General features: G+C 45.2%; 2 protein-coding genes across 3 annotated transcripts in view; one reads left to right on the plus strand and one right to left on the minus strand.

Moving 5' to 3' along the window:
• The window catches only part of RtcB (RtcB RNA ligase), a 30,452-nt gene extending 11,168 nt beyond the window's left edge, over window positions 1-19,284 (minus strand). Inside the window, exons 1-7 of one of the 2 annotated variants that reach the window (XM_075669760.1) lie at window positions 19,091-19,284; window positions 18,852-18,956; window positions 18,372-18,518; window positions 15,273-15,372; window positions 12,401-12,574; window positions 8,933-8,980; window positions 1,358-1,464 (exon numbers count right to left, since the gene is read on the minus strand). In XM_075669760.1, coding sequence (XP_075525875.1) covers window positions 1,358-1,464; window positions 8,933-8,980; window positions 12,401-12,574; window positions 15,273-15,372; window positions 18,372-18,518; window positions 18,852-18,947 — 672 coding nt within the window. In that variant the 5' untranslated portion in view covers window positions 18,948-18,956; window positions 19,091-19,284. Of the gene's footprint in view, window positions 1-1,357; window positions 1,465-8,932; window positions 8,983-12,400; window positions 12,575-15,272; window positions 15,373-18,371; window positions 18,519-18,851; window positions 18,957-19,090 lie in introns of both variants that reach the window. The other variant, XM_075669761.1, reaches the window with a different exon arrangement.
• A 3,913-nt stretch (window positions 19,285-23,197) lies between these two features.
• The window catches only part of LOC142558223 (uncharacterized), a 55,075-nt gene continuing 52,894 nt past the window's right edge, over window positions 23,198-25,378 (plus strand). Inside the window, exon 1 of the mRNA XM_075670379.1 lies at window positions 23,198-23,329. Within this exon, the coding sequence (XP_075526494.1) occupies window positions 23,290-23,329 (40 nt within the window). The 5' untranslated portion in view covers window positions 23,198-23,289. The remainder of the gene's footprint in view (window positions 23,330-25,378) is intronic.

The raw sequence follows: 25,378 nt of genomic DNA on the forward strand, positions 1-25,378 counted from the left end.
CCTTTGCCTCCCCCCGGTACCCCGCACCCAAAAGAAGACGGCACATTTCCTCCCCTCGTGTGATATTGAGCAGCGATTGCTGACTGACCCCTGCAATTCAGTTGCCAGCCCATGTCGACAGGGCATAAGTACCTTTTATACACCAGATATTGAGGGGGAAAAAAAAAAAAAAAAAAAAACACCACCCCTAATTTCGTTTGCTGTAACCGATAGTCTGCTGTAGCGCAGTTCGTTAAAAGCGAACTTAGTTGCATCAATAAAATAGATAGAACAAACTTAGGTTGAAATATGGTCCGTTATAACGAAAAGTTTGTTGTATATGGGTCCATTGTAACGAGCTTATGACAACAGCAAGAAAAATACAAAAATGGCATGGCAGTTCTACTCCTGGTCAGGGCATGAATTTAAGTACAGACCTTTTGTTTCAAGGATAGCACTAAACTGCAGGTCACGACTTGATAGTGTGTGGTGTAGGCACTCCCATTTTTATTCTGCACATTCTCATGAAATGGGTCTCTTGCGATTAATTGGCATAGATAAACATACTCTTAGAGGCTGACTGAAAAATCCTGAATTTGCATTCTAGAATCTTGCAGGTGCAAGCAACTGCTACTTAAACCACCATTATTAATACTACTACTACACAAAATACTACTGAGCAAATATGACACATGCTGCTGTCATATGAAGTATAGTCAGCAGAGGTTTGTCTGTATTACATCCAAGCCTACTAACATTTCAAATCATCCAGCAGCATGTGATTTCAAGATAATTATCATGGAGGTATGTTCATAATAAAGACAGAGAAACAAGTAATCACTCTTTGCCACCGAAACGCATACACTATAGAATTTCCCTTGAGCGAAGTAAAAATATGTACATCACTGACTTGACTTCCATGAACAATACTTTTTACAAATCTAGTACACCTGTAAAAGCAAGAACGTTGACTGGTTGGATAGCTAAGGGTAACTGGATGAACACACAACACTGCAGACACACCAGTTTGTCCTAGTGTCCACCTGCACAACATTTTTGTCTATATCTTATTGAAAACAGTGAATTCAATGAGTTTTCCTAAATATACTTCCAGAAAGTTACTAGCTTTATTAAAACCAATAAAATTCCTGGAAAAGCTGTCAATGCAGATGTATTATGAGTACATCCTTCAACAATTTTGAAGAATGTTTTTAGAACATGTGGGCTGTCATTTGGACATGTAAAAGCCCATTGACTTGAAATGACGGTGTACTGACACATTTCTGAAGTTGGAGAAAAAAAAATAACGACAAAATTGTCAAGAACTCCCAGACATTCAGTTTTCTAGGCTGCAACGAACTGCAAACACATGGCGTACCTGAGGCAGGCCTCGTTTCTTTGCCTTCATTGAAACCTTGGCAGGGTCGGCATTTAGCATCCGTCCGTACTCCTCGCAGTGTTCTTTATCCTCGGCCCAGGCATAGCCTAAAAGAATTCCAGCCGAACTTGTCACTTTAATTAATCCCTACCACGGACCATAATTGTCCTACGCAAGTAAACTTAGGTGCCTGTGCATTTCCAGATAAATGCATACCTGCAACCTTATTTAAGCGTGCAAAAGAAGACACTGGCATTAAATCCTTTGATGAATTAGACAAACCTGAATATAACAAAACCAAACAAAGCAAATTATTCTCTCTATATCATGTATGCAAAGCTTACTGACCTATATAGTACTCCTGTTAAATAACTTGCTCAAATCTAACTACAGTCGCTGATCAATAAATCGAACACTGATAATCCAGACATGCTCGGTAATTCAGACAGCTTTGCGGCACCACCAATGGCCCCATAGACTTAATGTGTAAAGACTACCATTATTTCGGACAGCCACCAGCTCTACATTCGATTATCCTGGCTCCGCCCGGGGCTGTAGCATGTGCCAACTCTGCCGCCATTATCTCATATGGCAACCTTGAAGAGACATTAAGTGTGGCCTCGGAAATTATATGTTAGACTAATCTCTGAGGCCTCGACGTGGTCACCGCTCTACGCCTCTGTGAGATTTAACTGTAATTGCCAATCTTCGAGGCTTTGCCTCAATTGTGAGGTCGCATAAAGATCTCGATCACCACATCCTTTTCCGGCACCCCCATGCATGGCCCGCTATCGCCATTCTGTTTGTTGAGTTTGCCCATCTATTCTATGCTTTGCCTTGGGAACAGCGATCGGCCATGCTGTGCTTGTTTGTTTAGTTTGCATTCCATAAAGCGCTCTGCTGTCTCCAAGAAGTCTTTCTCATGAAGTTATAGATAGGCCGCGTCAAAAGGCATCAATGGTGCCCTCGCAGTCCGAACGCAGTCCGAATGGACTGCAAGGGCACTGTACAGGCTGAACCAGAGCCTGAACTACTGAACTAGGAAAGAGGCTCAACTACTGCGTACCACAACAAGCTCAAATGCAGACATCATTGATGACCTGCTAGGCTGCAGTGTGCGGATTCCTGCCGCTGTTAGATTTGAAGACTTCGCAGATGTCGACAGTGCGGTTTCGCTGTGTGCTGAACTGAACGATGACTAAATAATTAAGCAAGTTCTCCCACCGCCAAACAACGACTCTGACTCGGATGTTGTGCCGTGTGCTCCAGAGCCTTCCACATGCGGATCTGGCTCAAGCCTTTGCAGTCCTTGCATCGGCATACAGCGAAACTCAAAACTGGCAGAAATACAAGTGGACTTCGTTGCACGTAAGTGGAAGTGCCTGCAGCAACGCATTGACCACTTGTTCCGTGCATAGGGGCCTTAAAACGTAAATAAAGTGATCTTTTTTTAATACATTCGTTTTTTTCGGACTTACCGTATTTACACGATTGTAAGTCGACCCCTTTTTTTAAATTTGAAAGTCTGAAGTTGGGGGGTTGACTTACAATCGAAACCGAAACATGGCCCCGCCAAAAAAAAAAAAAGCGATACCAACGGGAGCTACAATGTAGTTACAATTTTATGTTTGCTCTATGGCCCTACCCTTATCTTTTCGCTATCCCGCGTGTTTGTTCGCTTTTCGGAAGGGTTTTTCAACATTTTTGAGAGCTTTACATTGAATGCAACACTCATGGGGGGGGGGGGGGGGGGTGTCGATAGTTGATGGAAGCGCCGCTGTTCCCATTTGCGGCGGCATTCTCAGAACAGCGGCGCTTGGGGGAGTATCGGTAGTTCATGGAAGAGCAGACACCGCTCGCGGGTTTCTTTCTCTGTTAAAAGGCATTGGTATTGGTTTGACCAACTTTTTGACGCGTTCCACTTGACTGCCGGCTACGTGCTACTTCTATGCTTCCCCAGTCGTCATGAGTGCTCCAGGCCCACTAATCGTTCGGCACTCGCTCACAGCAGCGTTCAAGAGGGCTGCCATCCTTTGCGCCGAAGAAACAAATCACTGCGCAGCCGGCCGCAATTTCGATGTTTCTGAACGGGTGGCGCGAGTGGCGACTGCAGCGAAGCGAAATGTGACGGCAAGTGAGAAATTTCCCACGTGCCGAAGTCTGGACGCTTTCCGGAGCTGTAGGCTAAGCTTGCGGCGTACGTCGCTGAAATGCGTGATCGGTCCCTGCCAGTGAAGTGCGACGTGGTCATGAAACGAGCCCGGACCTTCGCCTTAATTTTAAGGTTCTGCTCCGCCGTGAGTACAACAAATGGCTGGCGGCAGAAGACTGCGAAATTACGCCAACCGGACCTGTCAAAAGAGCCTCTCTGACGGCTGCGTGTGGTTGGGTGCATTTGGCGTGTACTGCTGTTCTGCAAGATGTCCTGGTGCGGTGGTTTGCCAAATTTGAAATTTCGCTGGACCACGATGCGCTGTGGGACAGCAGCAACGATGACGATGGCAGCACTAGTGAAGTCGAGTAGTCCAGTGACCATGTCGGCTACTAATAAATTTTCGTTATCGAATGCGCCCTCGGGTATGCTCGCTTATCTTTTTTTTTTTTTCCGGTCACGCGATATGGGGGGGTCGACTTACATTCGAGTCGACTTACAATCGTGTAAATACGGTATTTAACTTCCCTGTGGAGTCTGAATTATTGGCCGTCGGCTGTATACGTCAGATATACAGTAAACCCTCGTTAATTTAAACTGATATCTCGAATTATCAGTCAAGTTGACATTTTTTGTGCCTATGTGCTCTTATTTCAAAATGCTTTTGCACCGTACTCAGGATATCTCAAGATATAGAACGCGAAAACATTGGGGAAAATCACTGCACAATGGTTTCCATACCTTTTCATATGCCACTCTCATTTACCGTTCACAGCCAGCTGCGATCTCATTGATAACGTGGGCGGAGCATTGCTCTGAAACCTCGCGAAGCGCAATAAGCCCGAAGAGGTACATGTGACTTCTGCAGGATGCATGCTCATGTGCATGGAGCATTGTCTGTTTGCTTACATGCCGTGCCCTGCATTTCTAAGTTTGTGAATCCATGCACTACCTTAGCCGAGCCAGGTCATTTGTTACGGCTGCTTGGAAACAAAAGTTCAGTGCAGTGGCAGTGATGACCATCACATGACAAGTGTCGGGCAGCTTGAGTACGCTTTTATCGCAAAGGGCGAAACTGCCAAGCAGGCAGCAATCGCAAGTTTCTTCTGCCAACAGTAAATGACTTGAAAATCGGCCACACTCCAAACCCGCGATAATGAAATCCCGAGACGAAATATTTTCATATCTCCCGCGAATGCCCATAGGATTCGATGCATCTCATATCTCTCGAAAAATGAAATATCGCTGAACTGCAATCCCACATCAACAAAGTTTAACGGCGAGTTGCCCCCTTACTACTTAGTTGCGCAAGGATACCAGACTCAAGTGCTCAAATGCCTTTGCTTCCTACTTAAATTGCGTAATATACCACCACATTACACTAGCGTGGCTGCCGCTATTGGTTTTTACAAAAAGCAACCAAGCGCCGGAAATGACCGTGTACACTGGAAACCCGTCATGACCGGCCATGGCTGCCATCTTGTTTTCTCGTTTCAAATGGCTGAGCTGCATGTCTCACCAACATGTGACAACGGTTCTTGCGTACCTAGTGCAGTGCATAATCTGCGGCTCGGTGACAAAAGTATAGTAAAAACAAAGAAATTTACGTCCCAGTGTTGTGGGCTTGTTTCTGGTGCTTGAGATGGCAGTTGCAGTGTGTGCTGCCATGCATCTGGCCATGATTGAGCGATTGTCCAGGAATGCGCGTCTCCTGCTTCAAAATGCTGGTTTTGGTACCACATAACAGGCATTGCGTGCTCATTCGGTGTCGCCAGAAGATTTGTGCGAAAGAGCCATATTCTTGGTCAATCGCTTTCGGGGATACGAGATATAATCACTTTCGTGTTCGACACCGGATGTGCTCGCATAAAAAAATTCTGGGGTTTTACGTGCCAAAACCACGGTTTGATTACCGTATTTACTCAATTCTAATACGCCCTCGATTATGTCGCCCACCCATTTTCCATGACCAAACAAAAAAAAAAAAAAAAAAAAAAAGAAGAGAGAGAGAGAAGCCCTCGATAGTAATGCACACATGTAGCCTTGGCTAAAGAAAGAAGAGTCCTTCACAGTACCGCGCACCTCATTATATCACACATAAATACAGCTTTCTCTCATTTGGAAAAACAAAGATTTACTCCCAATGCCCTAAAGTTGCAATTAATAAAAAGTAACAGTTTCGCCCTAAAGGCAAAGCATCCATTGCGACAGCAAATTAGTAGGCAGCGATATGAAAACTAAGGATAGTAGTTTTATCCCGCCCCCCGTATTAACTTTTAAACACTCGCTTCCTAACTAAATTAACAAGCATGGTGTCACGCATGCAGAAGTAAGCATGAACCTGTCTGACGCAATGACTGTGAAAACTCTATTAAAACGCTGGAGTGGGGAAATGTGGTCGCAGGAGCGAGCGAATTGTCCTTTGTGCAGCCGCTCACTTCTACATGAACTAAGCGACAAGAACACCCCCCCAGTGCAGTGCGCCTACCGTATTTACACAATTGTAAGTCGACCCTCCAATATTGCGCGACAGGGAAAAATAATTAAACAAGCATACCCGAGGGCGCATTCCATAACGAAAATTTATTAGTAGCTGGCATGGTCCATGGACTACTCGTTTTCACTTGTGCCATCGTCCTCACTAATGCTGCCATTATCATCGCTGCTACGGTCCCACAGCGCGTCATCGTCCAGCGAAATTTCACATCTTTAACCTAAGCATAGTACTTACAAGACATGGAGGAAGCTATGGCAGCTAGGCTCGAAGCACGTACAAGGCGGCCATTTTGAAATGCCGATAGGGATATGTAACACTGATTTAGGGTTCTACTCGATTCTAACGAGCACGCAATTTTTGGACCCGTTTTATCGGGAAATAAGTGCGCATTAGATTCGAGTAAATATGGTATGAGGCGCGCTGTAGTGTGGAACTCCAGATTATTTTGACCTCCTGAGATTCTTTTACGTGCACCTAATGCACGGGACACAGGCATATCTGTATTCAAACCCCCCTCCGATCAAAATGCGGCCGCAGCAGTCGGGATTTGATCCCATGATGTGCTTAGCAGCGTAACACCGTAGCTACCGCGGCAGATCGGACATGTCGGTGCCTACAGGTAACAGTGTACAGGGTCCATTATAAAAGTAATGCATATTTTCTGGGCAAAATAATTAACTGACCGGACCTGTACAAATGGCGAAAATTCTTCAATATACTCTCCCCCTGCAATACCTTTGTGGAGACGTGTCTGTCATGCCTGGAAGGCACCTTGACAGTCCTCGACGGGAGTGTCTCTCAGGAACGCTGTAACATACTTTTGGATGTTTTCCACGGTCTCAGCAATGCTTTCCTTCCAGCGCTCTCTCTCCACCCCCCCCCCCCCCCAGTCGGGGAAATAACAAATAAAAAAGCTGCACATAGCCAAGTCGGGACTGTAAGGGGAATAGGGGTCCACCGAGGTGTTGCTCCGGGCCGGGAAGTTGGTAACGATGAACAAAGTGTGGCTGGGGGCATTGTCATGGTGGAGCTTAACAGTGTCTTTGATGCCCGCCCTCACACGCATGACCAGACATTTTTATCTCTTGAGCACCTCCAGGTAAAAGGCTGAATCGACAGTTTCTCACTGTGGTACAAACTCAAAATAGACTATTCTTCAGGCGACAAAGAAGACAATGAGCATCTTTTTGATGCGAGGCTTGCTCATTCTCGCTTCTTGAGGCGGGAGAATGATTTTGTGTGCCACTCTCTGCTGTGCCTTTTCGATCCTGGGTCGTACTCGAACATCCAGGATTTGTCTCCTATTACGATAGTTAAGAAAGTCCGGCTAATTTTGAATCTTATCTAACAATTCTTGACAGCGCAAAATCGAAGTTCTTTCCGATCTTCTGTCAACACTTTCGGCACAAGCTTCGTGCAGACCTCGCGCATTTGCAGATAATTGGTCACTATCCTATGTACCGGAAATGTGGACACGTGTAGGGCAGAACCCTCGTTACATTTCCCAACCGGTTTTACCGCACTGTCATGGATAGTCAAACCATAATAAAATCATGCGCATTACTTTCATAATGGTCCCTGTGCACTGCAAGAACGCTGTTGCTTAGCATCTGGCAACTTGCACAAAATCTTGCGAAAGTGATCGTATCTTTGAAGACGATCAATGAAGAACACCTCTCCACAGCAGTGCTGCCATTGCTGACCGACACATGGAATTCACTTTATGTTGACAATATGGTTCTATAGCCTCAGGCTGAAGAACTTTGGTGTTAAAGGTTTGTTTTGCGACACATTCCGTATCTGTGCTGTCTCATTTTGCAATAACGAAATTCTCGCAGAAGCGAATTTCGCTTTCCCCATTAATTTCGGTGTTAAGAAGTTTAACTCATGTTGACTCCATACATGGTGCAGATGCAGCAAATGTTTGGTACATTCTTGACATTTTCTCAAGTACAAGTTAAGAGCCACGATTCTGTAACTGTGCCTTTTTCAATGCCATGTTTTATAACGATTCACTAGTGGTCATAGCAACGCTTCACCCGCATTATCAATGGGATGAGCCAGCCAAGTATTGTGGATGAAAGGGTGACATTTAATCGAGCAAAAATCACTAGAAGATTGTGGTCCTGAGTCAGTGTTTCTGGCCTATTACTTTTTGGTGCACGAGCACTTTCGTAATATTTCGTGTGCCTAGGCTTTGGGCACGTCGGTGCCTATGTGCAACAACATTTGCTTGAATGTTCAAGGATCGCTGTCGCCCGCAGGTGCCCTACTTGTCGGGTGCCGAGGCACACAATATCTCACAAAAGCGATTTACCAAAAATACCACTCCTGGTATATTGCGCTTTTGCAAGAAATTTAGCGGCTCTGGTGCCTATATGAATATGTGACCTTTTTCCTGCTTTGACAACTTCCGAGTTATGGAGCTTTACTGTACTTCTAAGCACCTCATGTAATTACACCACACAAAAATTTTTTAGAAGTCTTGGTTCACAAGGGAAGCAGAAACTTTCACGGAGACTATAGAGGGTTGACGGAACATAATGCAGCCAACTTTTTGGAAGATGATTTAGTGTCAGTTGTACAAAGACGGCTCACTTCTTTAAAATAAAGATGTTGGTGTAGAGAAGAGAAATTTGCTCTAAACTATATTTAAGCACCTCATTTACTCATACTCAAGAAAAATTTCAAGTCTTCAGAAATATATGACGTCCTACAAAAGGTTAAGTGGTGAATGAATACATTAGACTAGGCATATTGGGTAAAGGATCTGTCGCAGCTATATCTTTAGAGGGCACACATAACGAGGTTCCACTGTACATCCCCTCCATTCTACTTTAAAACAAACACTTGGGGACAGAGAACCCTAAAGCAGAGCCTACAGTAACAAGGGCTACATTCCCAAAGAGATGCAATGTGCACTGACCTTCTCTCAAGGACCAATCCATCCCCATCTCCAAGGCCTCTTCGAGGTCTCTAGGAAGAAATTATGCATTCTTGTGAAATAAATGGCCAAAATAGCAGCACGAGCACAAACAGGAATGGTACTGCTGTCATATGACAATGTGTCAGCACAGGACATTCAGTATTACGTCCAAGCCTTAAGTTTTGAAATCATCCAGCAGCCAAATGTGTGTTAAAAATATTGCATGCTTTATTTTATTGATAGAGTAGACTTCCGTTAATTCAACTCCGGTTAATTTGTTTCCGACCTAAGGTCCCTGCCAGCGCATACACATTTCTATGGGCGTAAACCTCAGGTATTTCTATCTCAATATTAGTCTTTGCCGAATAATTTGAACTGGGCTGGTAAGCATTGCTGCAATACAGCCATGTTACACGATGAATCATACACAGTTTATTGTACCAGGGCATACCAAGAATAGAAAGGGGCCACTGTACACAATTCTTAATTACACAGGTGTGCACATGCCGTCTTCAATAACAGTACGAGCATGCAGACGCCTAGTACGCACACTGGCAGCCATTCAGAACTGTTTCTGACGCTGTGGTGGTCTGAGCCTTTGTTTCACCCGCCTTGAGCATCTCATATATGATACCATTAATGAGACCTAGTAAGCGTCCCTGAATTATAAGAGCACGCATGCGTCGTGCACCAAGAAGTGGAGAAATAACATCTGTGTTTTGGTAAAGCAAGTGAAAAGGAAGGTGGTTTAAAGCCAACAAAAGTGCGGGATATATCTAAAACTCTGGAGGCCTGCCAGTAAACTCATTCGCCTTCCCAGCGCTCATACTATGAGCAGACGGTGCACATACAAATTAAGGAACACCACACTATGTTACATTACCATGGCACTGTTGCTGCGAAGCTAACTTTAAAGGTAAATACTGCCATGTGAACAGTGCGTTTAGGTGTTTCTTTCTGGCATTTGTTTACCGTATATACAGTCGCCGACTGATTTTCCGGACTCCAAAAATTCGGACATGCTCGATTATTCGGTCTGCTTCGCAGCACCGCCATTCTCCCCATAGACCACAATGTATAACAACTGCCGAAAGTTCGGACACCTTGCAACCTCTCGCCCGATTTTTCGGACACTCCTTGAGCCAACTCGATCGAGAGCACCATGCACCAACTCTGACATCATCATCGTTTCTGCCTGGTTCGACAGAGTGGTTCTACAGCAGTTCCGGTTTCAGCTTAGTAAGCCATGTCAAGACAATCCAGCAGCTGATTTGTTTCTTCGCACACGACGCTGCGAGTAGACCACGTTTTTCGTTTGTGCGAGTGGCGTCGGCATGGTGGTGTTTGCTTTGTATGCTGTGTCGAAGTTCTGGTGATCCAATACGGCATACGGAAACATCGCGCCAAGTGCCTAATGGCGCCAACAGTGCCCGCGCAGACTGCGCTGGGGAATGCCAGCAAGCGGGTGCCGGAATGCCTAGGATTTGTCGCCTTCCAATGTGCTCCCTACTGACACGGAAAATGTTCTGCCGAGACCTGCGCAGTGGTTGCATTGCGATTCCGGACACCGTCTCATTTGCAGTTTCACAGATGCTGACCCTGCTGTACTGACATGCGCAGAACTCGACGATAGCGAGATCATTCGTCAGGTTTCTGCTGCACTGCCGGACGATGACAGAGTCGGAAGATGACGCACCATGTGCTACGCTGCCATCGCATGCGGAGCGTGTACAAGCAGTGACTGTACTTTCAGCCACCTATAGTGACCGTACAACTCTCTCCGAGATTCAGGCTTATCTGACTGCGCATAAACAGAACAGCGTGCAATGGTGCATTCCAGATTTCTTCAAGCCTACTGCCGAGCCCCAATAAGTGCGTGGAAATACAGAAGTTCTTTTTTTTTTTCTTAATCTGCTTTTTTGGACACCTGTTTACTCAAATTTCCGCAGTCCCCATGAGGTCCGAATAAACGGTCGGCGACTGTACTCGTATAATGGCCACAGGTTTTTTCTGAGATTTGGGGTGAAAATTGGAGTTGCGGTCAATACACGGAGGGAAGTACTTTTTTTTCCGTGGTACTCGCCCTTACTGAACTACAGTATATACTTCTACTCACTGTGGCTATTTTTCGCTATCCCCATAGCGCACCACCTGCTGGCTGGAATAACTGGTGACACTCCACAGACCAGCCACGCCAGTGTAGCGGAGACAGTCGCTAAATCTCGAAAGCTGTGCTTTTGCTACCTGGAGGCGCTGAAAACTCGGCACGGCTGCCTTTTTACCCCACCAATAAAAAAAAAAGAAAAAAGCTTCGGAACACTTGTTGCACCACACAAGATAACACTGCCAACCTTCTCAAAAACCAAGGGTGCGGCCTACACGCAGGTAAATTTTGAATATGTTTTTAGGAAGTTCTTTTCACAAAGCTTTGGGTGCGGCTTTTACATGGGTGCAGCCATTACACGAGTATATATAGTAACTTGATCTGCCAGATAATTCGACCAGTTTCGTCGGTCCCGCTGGAATTGAATTCACGTAAGTTGACTGTACATGTATTAATAGTTATTTTTCATACAAATGCCCCTACTAAGTATTATTCCAGTAGTAGTTAGAAGCAGTAATTTATTACACAGCTCATGAACTGCCTAGGTGCATTCCAGCAATGGCGGATGCACATTGAATTAGTGGATTTTTATATGACCTACGGGTAGCTTAGAAGCTGACTGACAGGCAAGTTTTTATGCACATGATTGTGAGCATTTTTTAATTCCTTCCTTTCTAAAATATTTTGTTGCTCTATTAGGTGGTACTGCTGAAGCGGATATGCGCAGGCCTGCATGAAAAGCATAGCTATATTACACAGAGACATACATTTTGCAGGCAAAAAAACTTGCCTTCCTGATGCAAGATCCACACAAACACAACGAATGAATTTTAGCAATCATGTCAAATGGCGTGCACTTAAATCAGAGGAGTCACATTTAACTGTCTTTTTACAACAGTTTAACATTGATTTAAGAAGTCTATGTGTGCAAATTATTATTTCAGTAAATTGAGAACTTCATTAAATTGAAAACATCACATTCAAGTGAACAATATCGTCATTAAAGAGCTAAAAAGGTGTAATGCTTGCCTCCATATGCGGCTATCATAGACAGCGAACCTGTGGAGTGCGTTTTGTGTTCCTTCATGGAAGCTTTGGCAAATCTTGACAGGTCAATGGCAACCCATAATCCGAATGGAAACTTGGCATAACCATATTTCATTCATATTTTTAAAAATTCATTTAAATGAGGGAGACAAAGCTTACTTTGTTGCTTCCAAGGTTTTCAACACATTAGGCTCTACGAACATGTGTCAGGGAATCGCAAGGACTTTATTAGGTCAAAAATTTTATAAAATCGGGTTTCATTAAATTTACATTTGCCTGTACATGTGGGAATTGAGTAAATAACAGAAGGTTCTTACAAGAAGCAGCAACACACCTGGCATTCATGGGAATGATTCCTTTGGAGCCCACGCCAACAGGGATGTGGTCGAACATACTCTGTGCCAGTTGCTCCTTGATGGGCAGAACATCTTTTTCCATCAAGTTGGTTCGCAACAGACGGACACCACAGTTGATGTCGAAGCCCACACCACCTGTTTCCAGGAGGAATCACTGGTCAAGCTAACAGTCCGTGACAAATGAACCTCCAAAAATTTCAGACAGGCTGCAGTCATAAAATATGATGTCAGCAGATGTTGGCTCTGCATTACGTCCTTGCCAAAAAGTGTTAATCATTCAGCAGCCCCATCAAAAGAAAAGTACACTCCATAACTAAACATTAAAAGCCAGATGACTGTTACCAAAAATGGATGGCTCTAAAGAAAGCCATTTGTACTTCTTATATTTGCCATTTACACTTCATGCTCAGATCATCAATACAAAGCTGGCATTCCCTTTTGTAAGACAAACCAGTTTTTTACTGGTTTGTTCCTCAGACAAGTTCAGATTAGAACCCTTTGACAACCTCCATTGTGTCAGCAAGACAGCTTGCTATAACTAAATTGCACTTGACGAATATATGTTGTAATATATGTACATTTATACTTTACTAACGATTTAGTACTGGACATGAACGTGTATGTTGCAATGTATATTTACTCATGCATTGACTATACCGGGTGTTTCACGTAACTTGTGCAAAGGATTTAATTGGATTGGTAAAATGTTTATTTGAGTAAAATGCGCACTTGTGTACGCGCTCCGGACAGGGCCTACGTCGTCCTCTGGGCACTGGCCGTGCGGCCTGGGTCCCCTCTCGCCGTTGCCGGCTCGCTGGGTCCCTGCCGGGCCAGCGCCTTGATGACCTGCTGGACAGCCCAGAGTTGTTCTTGATTGTCACTCCCTGCGGCTACTTCGAGTTGCAGCAGGATCTTCCAAGACTTGGCTTCTTCCTGGTACTTGGTGCAATTCCACAGCATGTGTGCGAAGCCGGCCGTCTCCCTTCGGCAGACTCTGCACTTGTCTGTCGAGCGCGTCTCGGGATACATTCTGTGCATCAGCAACGGGCTGGGGAGCGAGCCCCTCTGTAGCTGTCTCAATAAAACGACTTGCTCTCGACTCAGCCCCAAGCAAGGGGGCAGGAGGTTTCTGCGAGTTAGATGGAAAGCCTTGGTTATCTTGTTGTATACAGTCATTCGGTCCTTGGTGCTGAACCACAGCGGCCAGTCGACCGAGGTGCGGCCAGTTAGCGCGCATGCCTCGGTGTGTGTCGCCTCGTTGCGGTTGGCATTGCGGTCCGACGCCTTGCCCGCATATGCCGGGAACCACTTGATTCTCACTTGTCATTTGCTGCCGTCATCGTTCTTTGATGCGTGCAGTATGCGCACCGCTTCCTTCGCTAACCAGCCCTTGGCGCATTTCTCACCGCCTGCCTTGAGTCATACAGCGCTGTGTGGCAGTTGCGGTGGGCGATGGCCACCTCCCCCGCTTGCTCTGTTAGCCACAGCTGGATGAAACCAACCGCATACGATTTGTTGTCATATGGCACTCCTTAGAGTATCTTTTATATTCTGCTTAATCAGTTATCTAAGATGAATTATGCAAAATTTTTAATACTTCCAAGACTGCACTGCTTGCAGAGCTTCTGCATTATTGCCTGATAGGAATGAAATGGACTACAGTAGAACCTCGTTCATACGTTCTGAAAAAAAAAAAGTGTAAAAAAATGCACTAACCAGGAAAACATACGATCCGAGGTACCTAAAAAAATTGAACAGACTCAACTATCATTGACATCGACATAATGTGAATCATCGTGCGGTCCGAGACGCGTTTCATTGTTTTCCTATTGTGTGGTGTTTTAAGAAGGCGACAGTAAACCTAAACAAAATCGAGCTGGTGGGCAACACTGGATGCTGCTGAAGCGAAACGTGATGCCCACATCGCACCGCCTGCAGCAGGGAACGGCGGTGCGTTCAGATTATCGCCTACTAAAAGCACGCAGTCCGCTACCAGTGGCACTACACACCATGCGCTGTAAAACAGATAGGTGAAGATGTTTGTCGCAGTAGGTTTGGCGGTGATAGCTTTGAATGCAGCGTGCGGTGACCGGGGAAGAGATTTGCTGGTACCGGAAGAAGAAACTGCGTGCCGTCCTTTTCATGTGGGACGTGCGGCTATATCTATATACCACTCTCGATCGCGCAAGCCTCGCACTTTTTCTTTCTCACATGGGATCTAGCTGCCGGAAAGCGTATATGATCACAGTCTGCAGCAGGGAATGTGGGGCACTTCGGTTATCGCCTGTTAAAAGCGTGCGCTACGCTTCTGATTTCTGAAGATTTGATGGTACCGAAATGAAAAACTGAGTGCGCGTCGGCGTTTCTTCGCAAGATGTGCAGGTGAGTATTGCAGTGAAGCTGCCATGGCGGGCAGCTACATACTGTTCTCCATCGTGTGCACCTTGCGAATTTCTTCATTTACATAAGACCTAGCGGCCAGAAAACATATACGATAGCAGTTTGCTGACGTACTGAATGTTGGTACCAAAAAATCATGTTTTCGGGGAATGTATCAACTGGTAAAAAATAAACGTAACTTCATTGGGTCATTCTTGCGTTGTCAATTGTGAACTTTGGTGCCAGCAAAGGTACGCAACGAGAACTTTTGATGAGGTTCTACTGTACGAGTCTGTGAGACCAGATATGTCTTTCTAACTGAGATTTTGCACCTGTAGTTTGCAAATAGCGACCAATCCCTGATTAACGTGTCTGTGATATCCAGACATCAAATCACACGCAGTGAAATAGCAAGTACGCAATGTCTAATTCATAACAAATAAGGTTTGCTTACCAGGTGACACAATTGCCTTGGGATCATCCATGTCAAATGCTGCCATGTTGCCGATCGCAAAGCCATAGCCAGAATGGATGTCGGGAAGCCCTATTGAATGCTAGACGATGAGAGTGCAGGTAATGCACACGCATTAAGTCATATATGCCCTGATCACTGGATGCATGGAATAACTGTGACACGGCTGCTGGTCATAAAACTGGTCTGTCAGCACAGACTAGCTCTGCATTACGTCCTTGCCAAAAAATTTTTTTAATCATTCAGCAGCCTGCCGCAAACACCAGCGTTGGATTACAATATCAAAATAAAATAGAGATCTAAAAAGCAAAACTGGAGTTTACTCTGGACTGTGTCAGACATCCAATGCCAAGTTGGAATTCCAGTGAAACTTTTCTGCAATGGTTCCTCCTTAATTCTATCTAAAGCAAAATGGCATGGCTCAATCACAGAAAGATTAACTGTGTGCCAATGACTTTCTACATATTAACTAGATGACCCAGTCCACTCGGCAAAATCAGAATTACTATGCACCAGGGAATGCAATGCATACTGGTGCCAGGACATGATAGATATTAAATAATGAAAATAAGTGTAATTGCAATGCCCCATTGTGGCCATTCCAGCACAAGAACACCAGCTTTAGAAGTTCTTCAGAAGAGCAACATTTTTTCAGGAGTACTTATAAGAACTCTAAATTAAAGGAATAATTGAAATAAAGTGAGATTTGAGGCACTGACGTGCCTATTTTAACCTTGCTAAAGTGTAAATAGTTAAATATGGCTGGCAACTACACTAAAGGCCAACTGCAACGAAATTATGGACCCCGTAAAAAGCAACACTTCAGATAATTTGGACAAAACGCTCGCAAAATAAGATGTTTTTCATATGGAAACTCGAAAGAAAAAACCCCGCCATTACCAGTTGTCGGAAGTGACATACTATGCAGACAGCGGAGAATCAGCACCCAGGTCGTTTGCTTCCCTTGCTTGTATTAAAGCCCCTTTGTATAACTGTTTCTGTGTATCAGCGAACAGGTCCTGCACGTCCACTAGATACTAGGTTAGTGTACTTTGCTAGCTGCTCCGGGTGCTATGCCAATGTCGTTGTGCACCCGCGATGTTCTTTTAATGCGAAATATTCTCAGAGTCCAGTCACTTTTTTCTATCTGGTTGTCTATGATCAGAAGCAGAACCTCGTTGCATTCTTCCTCCACTCAAAAAAGAGCGCATCGGGGTGGCCAAGCTAAGGCGCAGTTTAGTCCAGCTTAACGTGGACATGATCCCCGCATGGCACAGTTACGCTGCATCGGAGAAAACTGGACGCTATACAGTGTAGTGTGGCTGGCGCAGTAATAGAACATGTCCTACTGCACACTGGGGCAGCCGGAACAGGGTGCACCGTGCACTAGCTTGGCTAACCAGCAGCATGCTGGCCTATATACAGTTAGGTTTCACTGATGAGAGTGTGTTACATTTGAGCCTTCGACAAGCAAAGAAGCACTCGCTCGCCGCACATTGAGCTTGCGCTGTGGCAACAACTGGTCGCCATCCTGCTGCAGGTCACGTTTAAAGCACATTGTAAAACTGTGGCGATCTTAGCGTCCCCTGCATGACGTATCCGACTTCACCAGCCGCTGCCTCGCAGGCTGGAAACGCTGGATTCGCCGACCAATCAGACGTTTACCGCCATCTGTAGTAAACAATGACAAGTAGCTCGGGCTCGGCACAGCTGGGCTAGAGGGGTTCGGTGCTGAGTGCACGTAAACTCACGGCCATACAGTCCGGAGTACAGCTGCAATAAACCTTTGCCATTTCGCTCTGGCAGCATTACATTCCTGCATGGCTAGCTGCCGCATCAACACCATGGCCACCGCATCGCATTCTCTTTTGTGACAAATGCGGCCCGCGGTTCCTGCTCGTTTCTGGCGCTATGCCAGAAAGGCTTTCGTTCGTCTACTTCAATGCATCTAATGTAGAGCCGTGCAAATTGCCTTGAATATGATACACTATCGGGAATGATAGTTTGAGAATAGTGCCCCTGCTGCCTCTGAATACAACTTACCTTCGGTTTTCGTGCGCTATTGCAGCTTATACTACTTATAGCCACCGCGAGAAAGTGTTTGCCAAGCAGGCCTTGATGGGTAAGCAACTGTGCTGTCATTTGTAGCTTGTGCAGCTTTTCCAACTGCAGTTTACATACTTTGTACGTGTTGACTGGTCCACGCCGCACTTGCCTGCTGCTCCGTGGTGCAAGCTTGCACTCTAAAACGTACTTTCTCTACTCAGCGTTGCATGCTGCACAGCCATCGCTCATGTTGCCAGTATGTATTCATGCATACGACAGCCACATAATGCATTGACATTCTTGCAACCGCTCAAATCACGAGCGCAACAGGGAGAACGCGTGCCGAGAGGGACGACCATCCACTCAAACGGTGAGCAAGCAATGCGCCTGGCTGCCTAGGCACAACTGAGAGATCAACAGTTGCATACAATTCTTCAATATTCGCCATTTCCACATCACTACTGCTCTGTCACCAGGTGCACGTGTCGTCTGCCTCGGCACTATTAAATAAATAGCTGCTAATAGCAAACTTAGCCAATTACCAGCCCTGCAGCTTTGTAAAGGTTACTTTTAGAGTATACACTAGGCACTTATAGTGAATCTAGCCCAAGTGAAGTTTAGTTGCAGTTGGCCCTTAGGAATCAGATTCTGACTGTACGACACGGACCTTACTTGAACCCTAGATGACACCTGTAGTAGTACTCCTGTTACAATTTAACTAAAACACCATTGAATTTCACGAGGCTTACTTGTTCCTGTGTGCAGGCTCGCAGACTGGAGTTAATTGGACTTGCACGTTTTGCATTCGTTTCAAATGTTTTTTTAATGCATGCGCGAGACAAAAGTATTATTTACTGATACCACTGACTTGCTGGTTCAATTTATTTTCTCACTGTGCATGTTATGAGGGGTGTGAGATTGAAATGCTCATTATAGCCTGAGATTCCCTAATCCTTATCCCAGACTGGTAGGAAAAAGCAGGTTTGCTGGATAGAGGAAAAAAAGTAAAAATAATTTAGTGCCAACTGTACTCACTCCAACAATTCCAGGCAAGGCGGCCACATTTCCAATTTGTTTAACACCTGGCAGGAAGCCACCAACGTTTCCTGGGCGGCACGAATTCCGCAGCTCTTCGAACATAAGCTTCTCCAAGAGGTTATTCACGTAGAAAATTCCCTCAACCTGAAAGTGTTATGGAAAAACAAGAGGCACAGGGACATGGCACACACGATTCAGCGGCGTCCAGGAGCTTGACAGCATGGTGTAACTTCCTAAAAACAATTGTCTCGTTGACTTAGCAAATGTGAGGTATCAAACCGCTTAGGGCAAGCAATATCGCGGCGACAAAAATGGTTGAGGTAAGTGCAAAAGCCACAGGGAAGAGCTTAGTGCCACGCCATTTTTATAATATGCAGATCTTGCAGAACAGCAGAATATCACCATTCTGAGATGACTGCATGCAGGCAAACAGCCATGCAATGCCACGTAAACTCTGAAGTTGGCAACAGTGCTTACCTTCATATTTGGCACAAACCCTTTCTTGATACGCCATGAGACTGATGTCATTTTTTCTAGGTAGCCGAGCTCCTCATTGTAGCTGCGGACACCCATCTTGGCAGCCTAGCAAAAGAAAAAGAACAATAGTAGACTGTAACAATGGTGTGATCACACACGTGGCGGCTAAACCGGCACTTTGTACTTCGCCCAACTTCGCCCAGTGCTCGTAGCTGCTATTAAAACTTCAAGCTACTCACCTAGTGAACGCCCAGGGCGCCACGCAAAAGCAGGTGGTAACCAGAGCACCAATTTCTCAGCAAATTTTGTACAGGAGACCCATTGCTACAAAAGCGGAAAAGGTACGAGCAGGCACAGCAGGCGCTGAAACGTAAGCCAAGCTAGGCCAAGCGTCCGCCCTGACCGTGGCTACCACTGTACCGTGGCCCTGACCAAGCCACGAGCATGAACAAGCCAACGCGGGCCAGTGGACAGCGTAGAAACAGTTGATGATGGTGATGGTCGTGCTCACGACCTACTCCAGACCTCCAGACCTTCACAGATCTCCTTGCTCGAGCACGCCTGGTCTAGGTACCCCCTTTTGCCGCTAGGGACAGAGCGTACGAGCAGAGGGCGCTAGTTATAACCTGTTTGCTGTCGTCTGCTACTGCGATCTGTTCATCGAGTTTTAGAAACTCAATGGATCTGTTCAACGCTCGTGTTGCCATTTCGGCAGGGACAATGCGCTTGTATTGGTGGTAAATGAATAAATTCACAAATATAAAAAGAAAACAAAAAATTGCGAGTGCTTTGCGTTTGAATAGTGAAATTATAGGAGGAGGAGCTGTGCAAGGAAGATAAACAACGAGCATACTGCAATGGTAAACGGCATACATTTCCGTTTCCTAGCCACCGTAAAAGACTGGAAAATTTGTTTGAAAAGATTCATAGGATAATCAAGCTTTTTTGAGTTGATAACAGATATCCTAATGTCATAGATGACATTAGGATTCCCTCATGTGTGCCGTAGTGAAAGGCAGATGACCTGGTAAAAGTATTCACAAGTCTTGTGGCCGATATGTGCAATAGGTTGATCGAGTCTGTTTCAAGGAAAGGTGAGAGTAACTTAGTTTTTAATGTTGTTGGATATCTCGCTCACTAGAAAGTTTGCAAAATCGATCCCAGTGCTTTAAAACGTGCTGCAGTACATGCCTTGTGTCACCGAACTCTTTTCAAACTGCACAGCTAGCTTTTCTGCGTGGTACGGCGGCAGCATAACTGTGGTGCGAAAGATACGTGCGCAGTAAAGCTGTACGCGTAATTCTCGTTTTGAACTCGCGACGCATTCACGGACAACTTTTAAGATTTAAAATGAGTGGTAATCGTTCTGTCGGTAACGTAACGGTAGTTTCCAGTTTCTAAAGAGCGCGGAAGCGAACTTTACAACGTATACAATGAAACTGTTGTTTACTTGAACTCTACAAACAATGTGACTTATAATAATCTGCAAGATCTGTACGGTTTGCTGCTGCCTGAAAAAGGCATTAGCAGCGGCTATTTAACGCTATTTTAGAGAGCAGTGGACTACACGCACCGACATTTTTCACGTTCGGACAGCCAACTTTTGAAGCCGAGTGACCGATCAAAGCCTTGTGACATCACTGTCACTGTGTTCGCAAAAATCATCAACTAGGCAAGCAGCTCGTCACAACACAACAGCCGCCGTACTAAATACAACGCCGCACCAGTCAACCGTAGAGTAGCAGACGAATAGGCTATAACAGCGACACCAATGGCCAAACGGTTGAATGAGAGTGGGCGCAATTGGTTCCCTTAAAACCTGCTTATCTGCGCAGGTCTGTTGTTCCAGTAGGTCGTGGTTGTGGTACAGTGAGCTGTAGTCAGAGAGTTCAAACAGTCTTTGTTTTTAACAGCTTCACATATTAGGTTACTTCTCACTGTGAAGCTTCTTGCATGTGTCTCTTAAAACGCGGGGCCAGCATTGCATATTTTTGTCCTTGCCACTCCACGGCCAGCATTGAATTCGAGCACGACCTCCGAGATTTGCTAACAAACGCTGCCAGAGACCAATCACGGTGCACAGAACGCAGCTCAAAGTTGGCAGGCATATTGTAGGAAACTCTATGTTAGAAGGCCAACCACAGGTAAGAAAAGTCAAGAACGGCAGTACTTGTTGGACATGCATCTGCCACGCACGTCGCGCGTAATTAGAGCATCGCGCAGTTGCAAAGTGCACAGCCATGAAGTGATGTGAAGTCTGTGTGAAGCGTAGAGTTCCATACAATAATAAATGTTGGGCAAGGTTCTGACTGGTGTTGTAGAAGTAGCGGGGCGCTTTTTTCGTTGCTGGGTGCTTTTCTCGTCCCGACGTTATATTTAATCTTTTGCAAGTACTGCTCCAGGAGGACACATGTAAATGGCAAACGGAGGCCTTGGAAAAACACCTCAGATTATAATAACGCGTTATGTAAAGGTACGTCGCATGTACCTGCTTTGCTTCCGTTTCGCCAACTCCGCGGCTCACGCCTACCGATTTTTGAACATGTTTTTGTAGAAGGACGTTTATTTAACTCAAAGCGGATGATTAAAATGTTTTCGAAAGGTCACAGGTGCACACGGAAAACCTGGCACGAGCGAAGATACCTCTCCAGAAGAGCAGGCCCGGTCTCTACTACGGCCTCTATTGCTCCCCCGGGGAAATCAGTGATGTTATATTGAATGCAGACAAGGCATGAGAAAGGTATAATCCGACATGATTAACTCAGCACGAGCGCCGCAACGAAAAAAAGCGCCCCGCTACTTTTACAACACCAGTCAGAACCTTGCCAAATTTTGTATAGAGAGAAGCGGTTCTTCAAGGAAGGAAGAAAGGCTGGCCCTATCTTCTGCAACTTGCATGAGCACGGCTCAGTGCCAGCAGGGTGGGGGAGAGGGGAGTAAAGGAGATAGGAGGTAGGAAGGGAAGTTGACGCCATGGCAGCGACAGAGCGGACCGGCCAGTAGGGCCTAGTGGGTTCGGCCGGAGGAGGCGGCCCAGCAGGAGCTAAGTGGGGGCGGAATCAAATATTGTAGGAGACTCTATGGTGTGAAGTGACCACTCTCATAGAGTTTCTCACTATAATACGTGTTATAGTGAGAAACTCTATGACCACTCTCGCCGGATGAATGGATGGGCGCTATGAGCGTCCCCTTTGGAACGGGGCAGTGGGTTGCGCCACCAAGCTCTTGCCATTATATTGCGTAATGTCCTACCCATGTTAAAAAAAAGAAAATAAAAGGGGAAAAAACACCCGAAGAATTTCAATCCCCAAACTTGTTGAACCCCTATTGGGAACTTTGTTTTTGTACGCCTCTGTTGTTCGTCGTTTGCCTACTTTTCTTCCGCCAATCTTCCGATCGCATCTTACTAATCTATATTGCGGACATGTTTACTTTCTCTATGCTCTTGCTGATCCCAAGGGTTTTAAGGAGGCCAGATGTGCCTAAATCGACCGCTGGGCAGATAATTCACATTCTAATAAAACATGCTCCGTCGTTTCCTTAGCTTTACCGCAGGAATCACATGCGTCTTCTTCATTGTTGTATCTCGCTTTATAAGTGCGTGTTCTAAGGTGATCTCGCTTCGAAAAGTAATGAGCTTCCTTTAGAGTTATCATAAATTATTTCTTTCCTGATTTCGTTTTTTTTTTCTTCTAAGTTGTTACTCATAGCAGGTTTCTTTTCCACTGCTGCCACTTATGAGATTATCGCAGCCTTTCCGACATTCCGCTTGACGTTCTTTGTTGTCATGTTGCTCACCATACCGGTCGCATACTTGCTGGTAATCTTCCTAGTTGTTTTCCTCCACTGTGAATCGATGTTTTTCGTGTACAAATATCAGAACACTGTCCCAGCCCATTTACTTTCTTCCATATTCCTCAGTCGTTCTTCATAATCACTTTCACTCTGAGCTTCCTTCACTTCAAAACTTAATTGTGTCACACAGCTTCATTTGTAGTCTTCCCTTGAGCGCCCAATGCGAGGCATCCCGCTGACCTTTGGTTGCCATCGAGTCCTGATTGTACCCCTGAATTCAAGCAAACAACCGTATTTCGTAATTTAAGTCCTGGAACCATTACACCTTTCCACATACCCCGGAGCACCTCGTACCTATTGTAACCCCTTGGTGCGCTGTGACTGGAGTGCACGAGCGCGCTCTAGCGCGCGTGTGTTCCTGTCCGGCCTTGAAGTAACTACACAGCTTATTGTACCTTCATGGAGAGGGCGCCACAAGCTTAAAAAGCGTCCCTTGCACAGCGCGCGGTTTTTCGTTGCGCTCTATAGCAGACGCCGCGGAAAGAGAAGTCGCCTGCTGTTGCTCGTAGCTCACTTGGTGTGCCGTGTGGCTTGGTGTGGCCAGCTTTAGCTTTCTCGCTGACCGCAACGGTGTTGTGCCAGGATGCGACTTCACATGCGACTTTGGATACTTTGTTTCACAGGTGAGCGGCTTTTTTTTTTTTTTTTCGTCATGTTAAGAATTCCTTGTGGCAAACGTAAAGAAAAAGCTATGTAAACGCTGCCTATGAAGTAGCCAAGCAACGTGCTTTAAACGGTTCTTTGTGGCTTCACGCCTAAGTTCTACGGAGAGCGAGTCATTACTACATTACGGTATGGTTTAAGTAGGCAATAGATAAGAACACAGCCATGTTGCAACAATTGCTAACGATATATCCCCGACCAAAATGATGCATTGAATTGACATTGCGTCGGCTTTTGTGCTGAAGAATTTTGTTAATGAGGAATAAGAAGACGCCCAAAATGGGCCACTTTCGGTTACTGTTATACTCACTGAAGAATTTATCTTCCAGACCAAAAGCGTTGTCAATAAAGTTTTGATTACATTCCTTTAGGTATGTTGTACAGCTGCTAGCGCTTGTCATCGATGTGAGCCTGCCATCAAGGAGGCTGATCGAGTGTTGAAGTGCATCTGCTGTGAAATTGGAAACAAATGAAGCCAACGCGTGATAATTTATTGCACGCGGTGGGCTCCGGATAAACGAAACTTTCGCATAATCCGAATCGTGCCTTCCAAGTTGGTCGGTTTTTTATTTTACAGACAATCATATCTCTAGCGCAATCGAAGCAGTTTTATTCAGAAGTCACAATAACATTGAATGAAGCTATACCGCAGAAGCTTCGTCAACTGTCACTAATGTGCTCCGAATAGTATAGTTCCAAATGGCGCAATAGTTTTGGCTGTAGTTCTAGTGGATTATACCAGTCTGTTAGGAAACAAGAAACGCATCAGGTGCATCATGAAAATAACCGATCGGCGGTGGCATACGGTAAATTATTCTATAAAGAAATTTCGGTGCACGAACATCCATTTGCACAGAGGAAATCGAAAACATGCGCATGTGTTTGTTTATACACTTTAGTTATTTCAGTAGTGCAGTCCTCATAACTGTTAATGACAATTAACGCGCATTTGACTTGCTGTAAACAATTTTGAGCATTCGACGCAGCTTTATTGTATTCGCCACCACTGAGTAGTAATCAAAAGAAAAAGTTTTCCAGCGAAAGGCAGTACAGATTTCATAACGCATCGTAACGCGCTTGCACGTTCCTGTCACTTTTGAGGTATGTGTCCTTTGCGTCCTCACAAGTCATAGCATATATCTATACGACACTGCGTTTCGTTTAAGCTAAACTTCGGCTAAGCGAAGAAGAAGAAGAAGAAGAAGTAGAAGAAGAAGAAGAAGAAGAAGAAGAAGAAGAAATAAACGGTTTGCTTGCATACTGTATACATGAAGCTGAATCGAGGTTTCAGTGCGGCTTGTGCTATTATGGCGTCGCCTAGCTGAGATCTACCATTCTCTTCTTCTTTTTTTGTCATGGCGGCCACATTTCGATGGGGGCGAAATGCGAAAACACCCGTGTACTTAGGTTTAGGTGCACGTTAAAGAACCCCAGGTGGTCCAAATTTCCAGAGTCCCCCACTACGGCATGCCTCATAATCAGAAGGTGGTTTTGCCACGTAAAACCCCATAATTTAATTTTTCCTTCTTTCTTTGTCCTCCGTACTATTTGTAATCTGTTGACTGACTCTTGGTAGCGTCACTGCGCGATGGCCCGAACGCATCGAGTCCATGTCGCTTAGTTTCGTCAAGTTAACGCTTCTAGCTGCAACAGGGCGATGGTTTGTGTACGTTATAAAAGAAATAAATGAAATAACAAGAACTCAGGTGACAAGGCAACAGCGATAATTAATTCGGATGACGCAGGCGGGTTTGCCCTATTGTGTACTCTGATTTACTGAATGCCGCATCCTTGTACAAAACTTATTTAGCTTAATACATTCACAAGGAGATGTTGCCGGTAGGTTCGATCGACTTAACTATAGTTATAGTATCGGAAGAATGATAGGCTATCAGAAGGGTATACTTTACGAACCACATGACTTTTAATCTCAGATGCTTGCTTTCAATACTGTAAATAGTCGTAATTTCTTTAGTTTGCTTATTGGTTCACCGAATTAGCTTTATAAA

The sequence above is a fragment of the Dermacentor variabilis genome, chromosome 9, assembly GCF_050947875.1.
Source record: "Dermacentor variabilis isolate Ectoservices chromosome 9, ASM5094787v1, whole genome shotgun sequence".
NCBI classification, from domain to species: Eukaryota; Metazoa; Arthropoda; class Arachnida; order Ixodida; family Ixodidae; genus Dermacentor; species Dermacentor variabilis.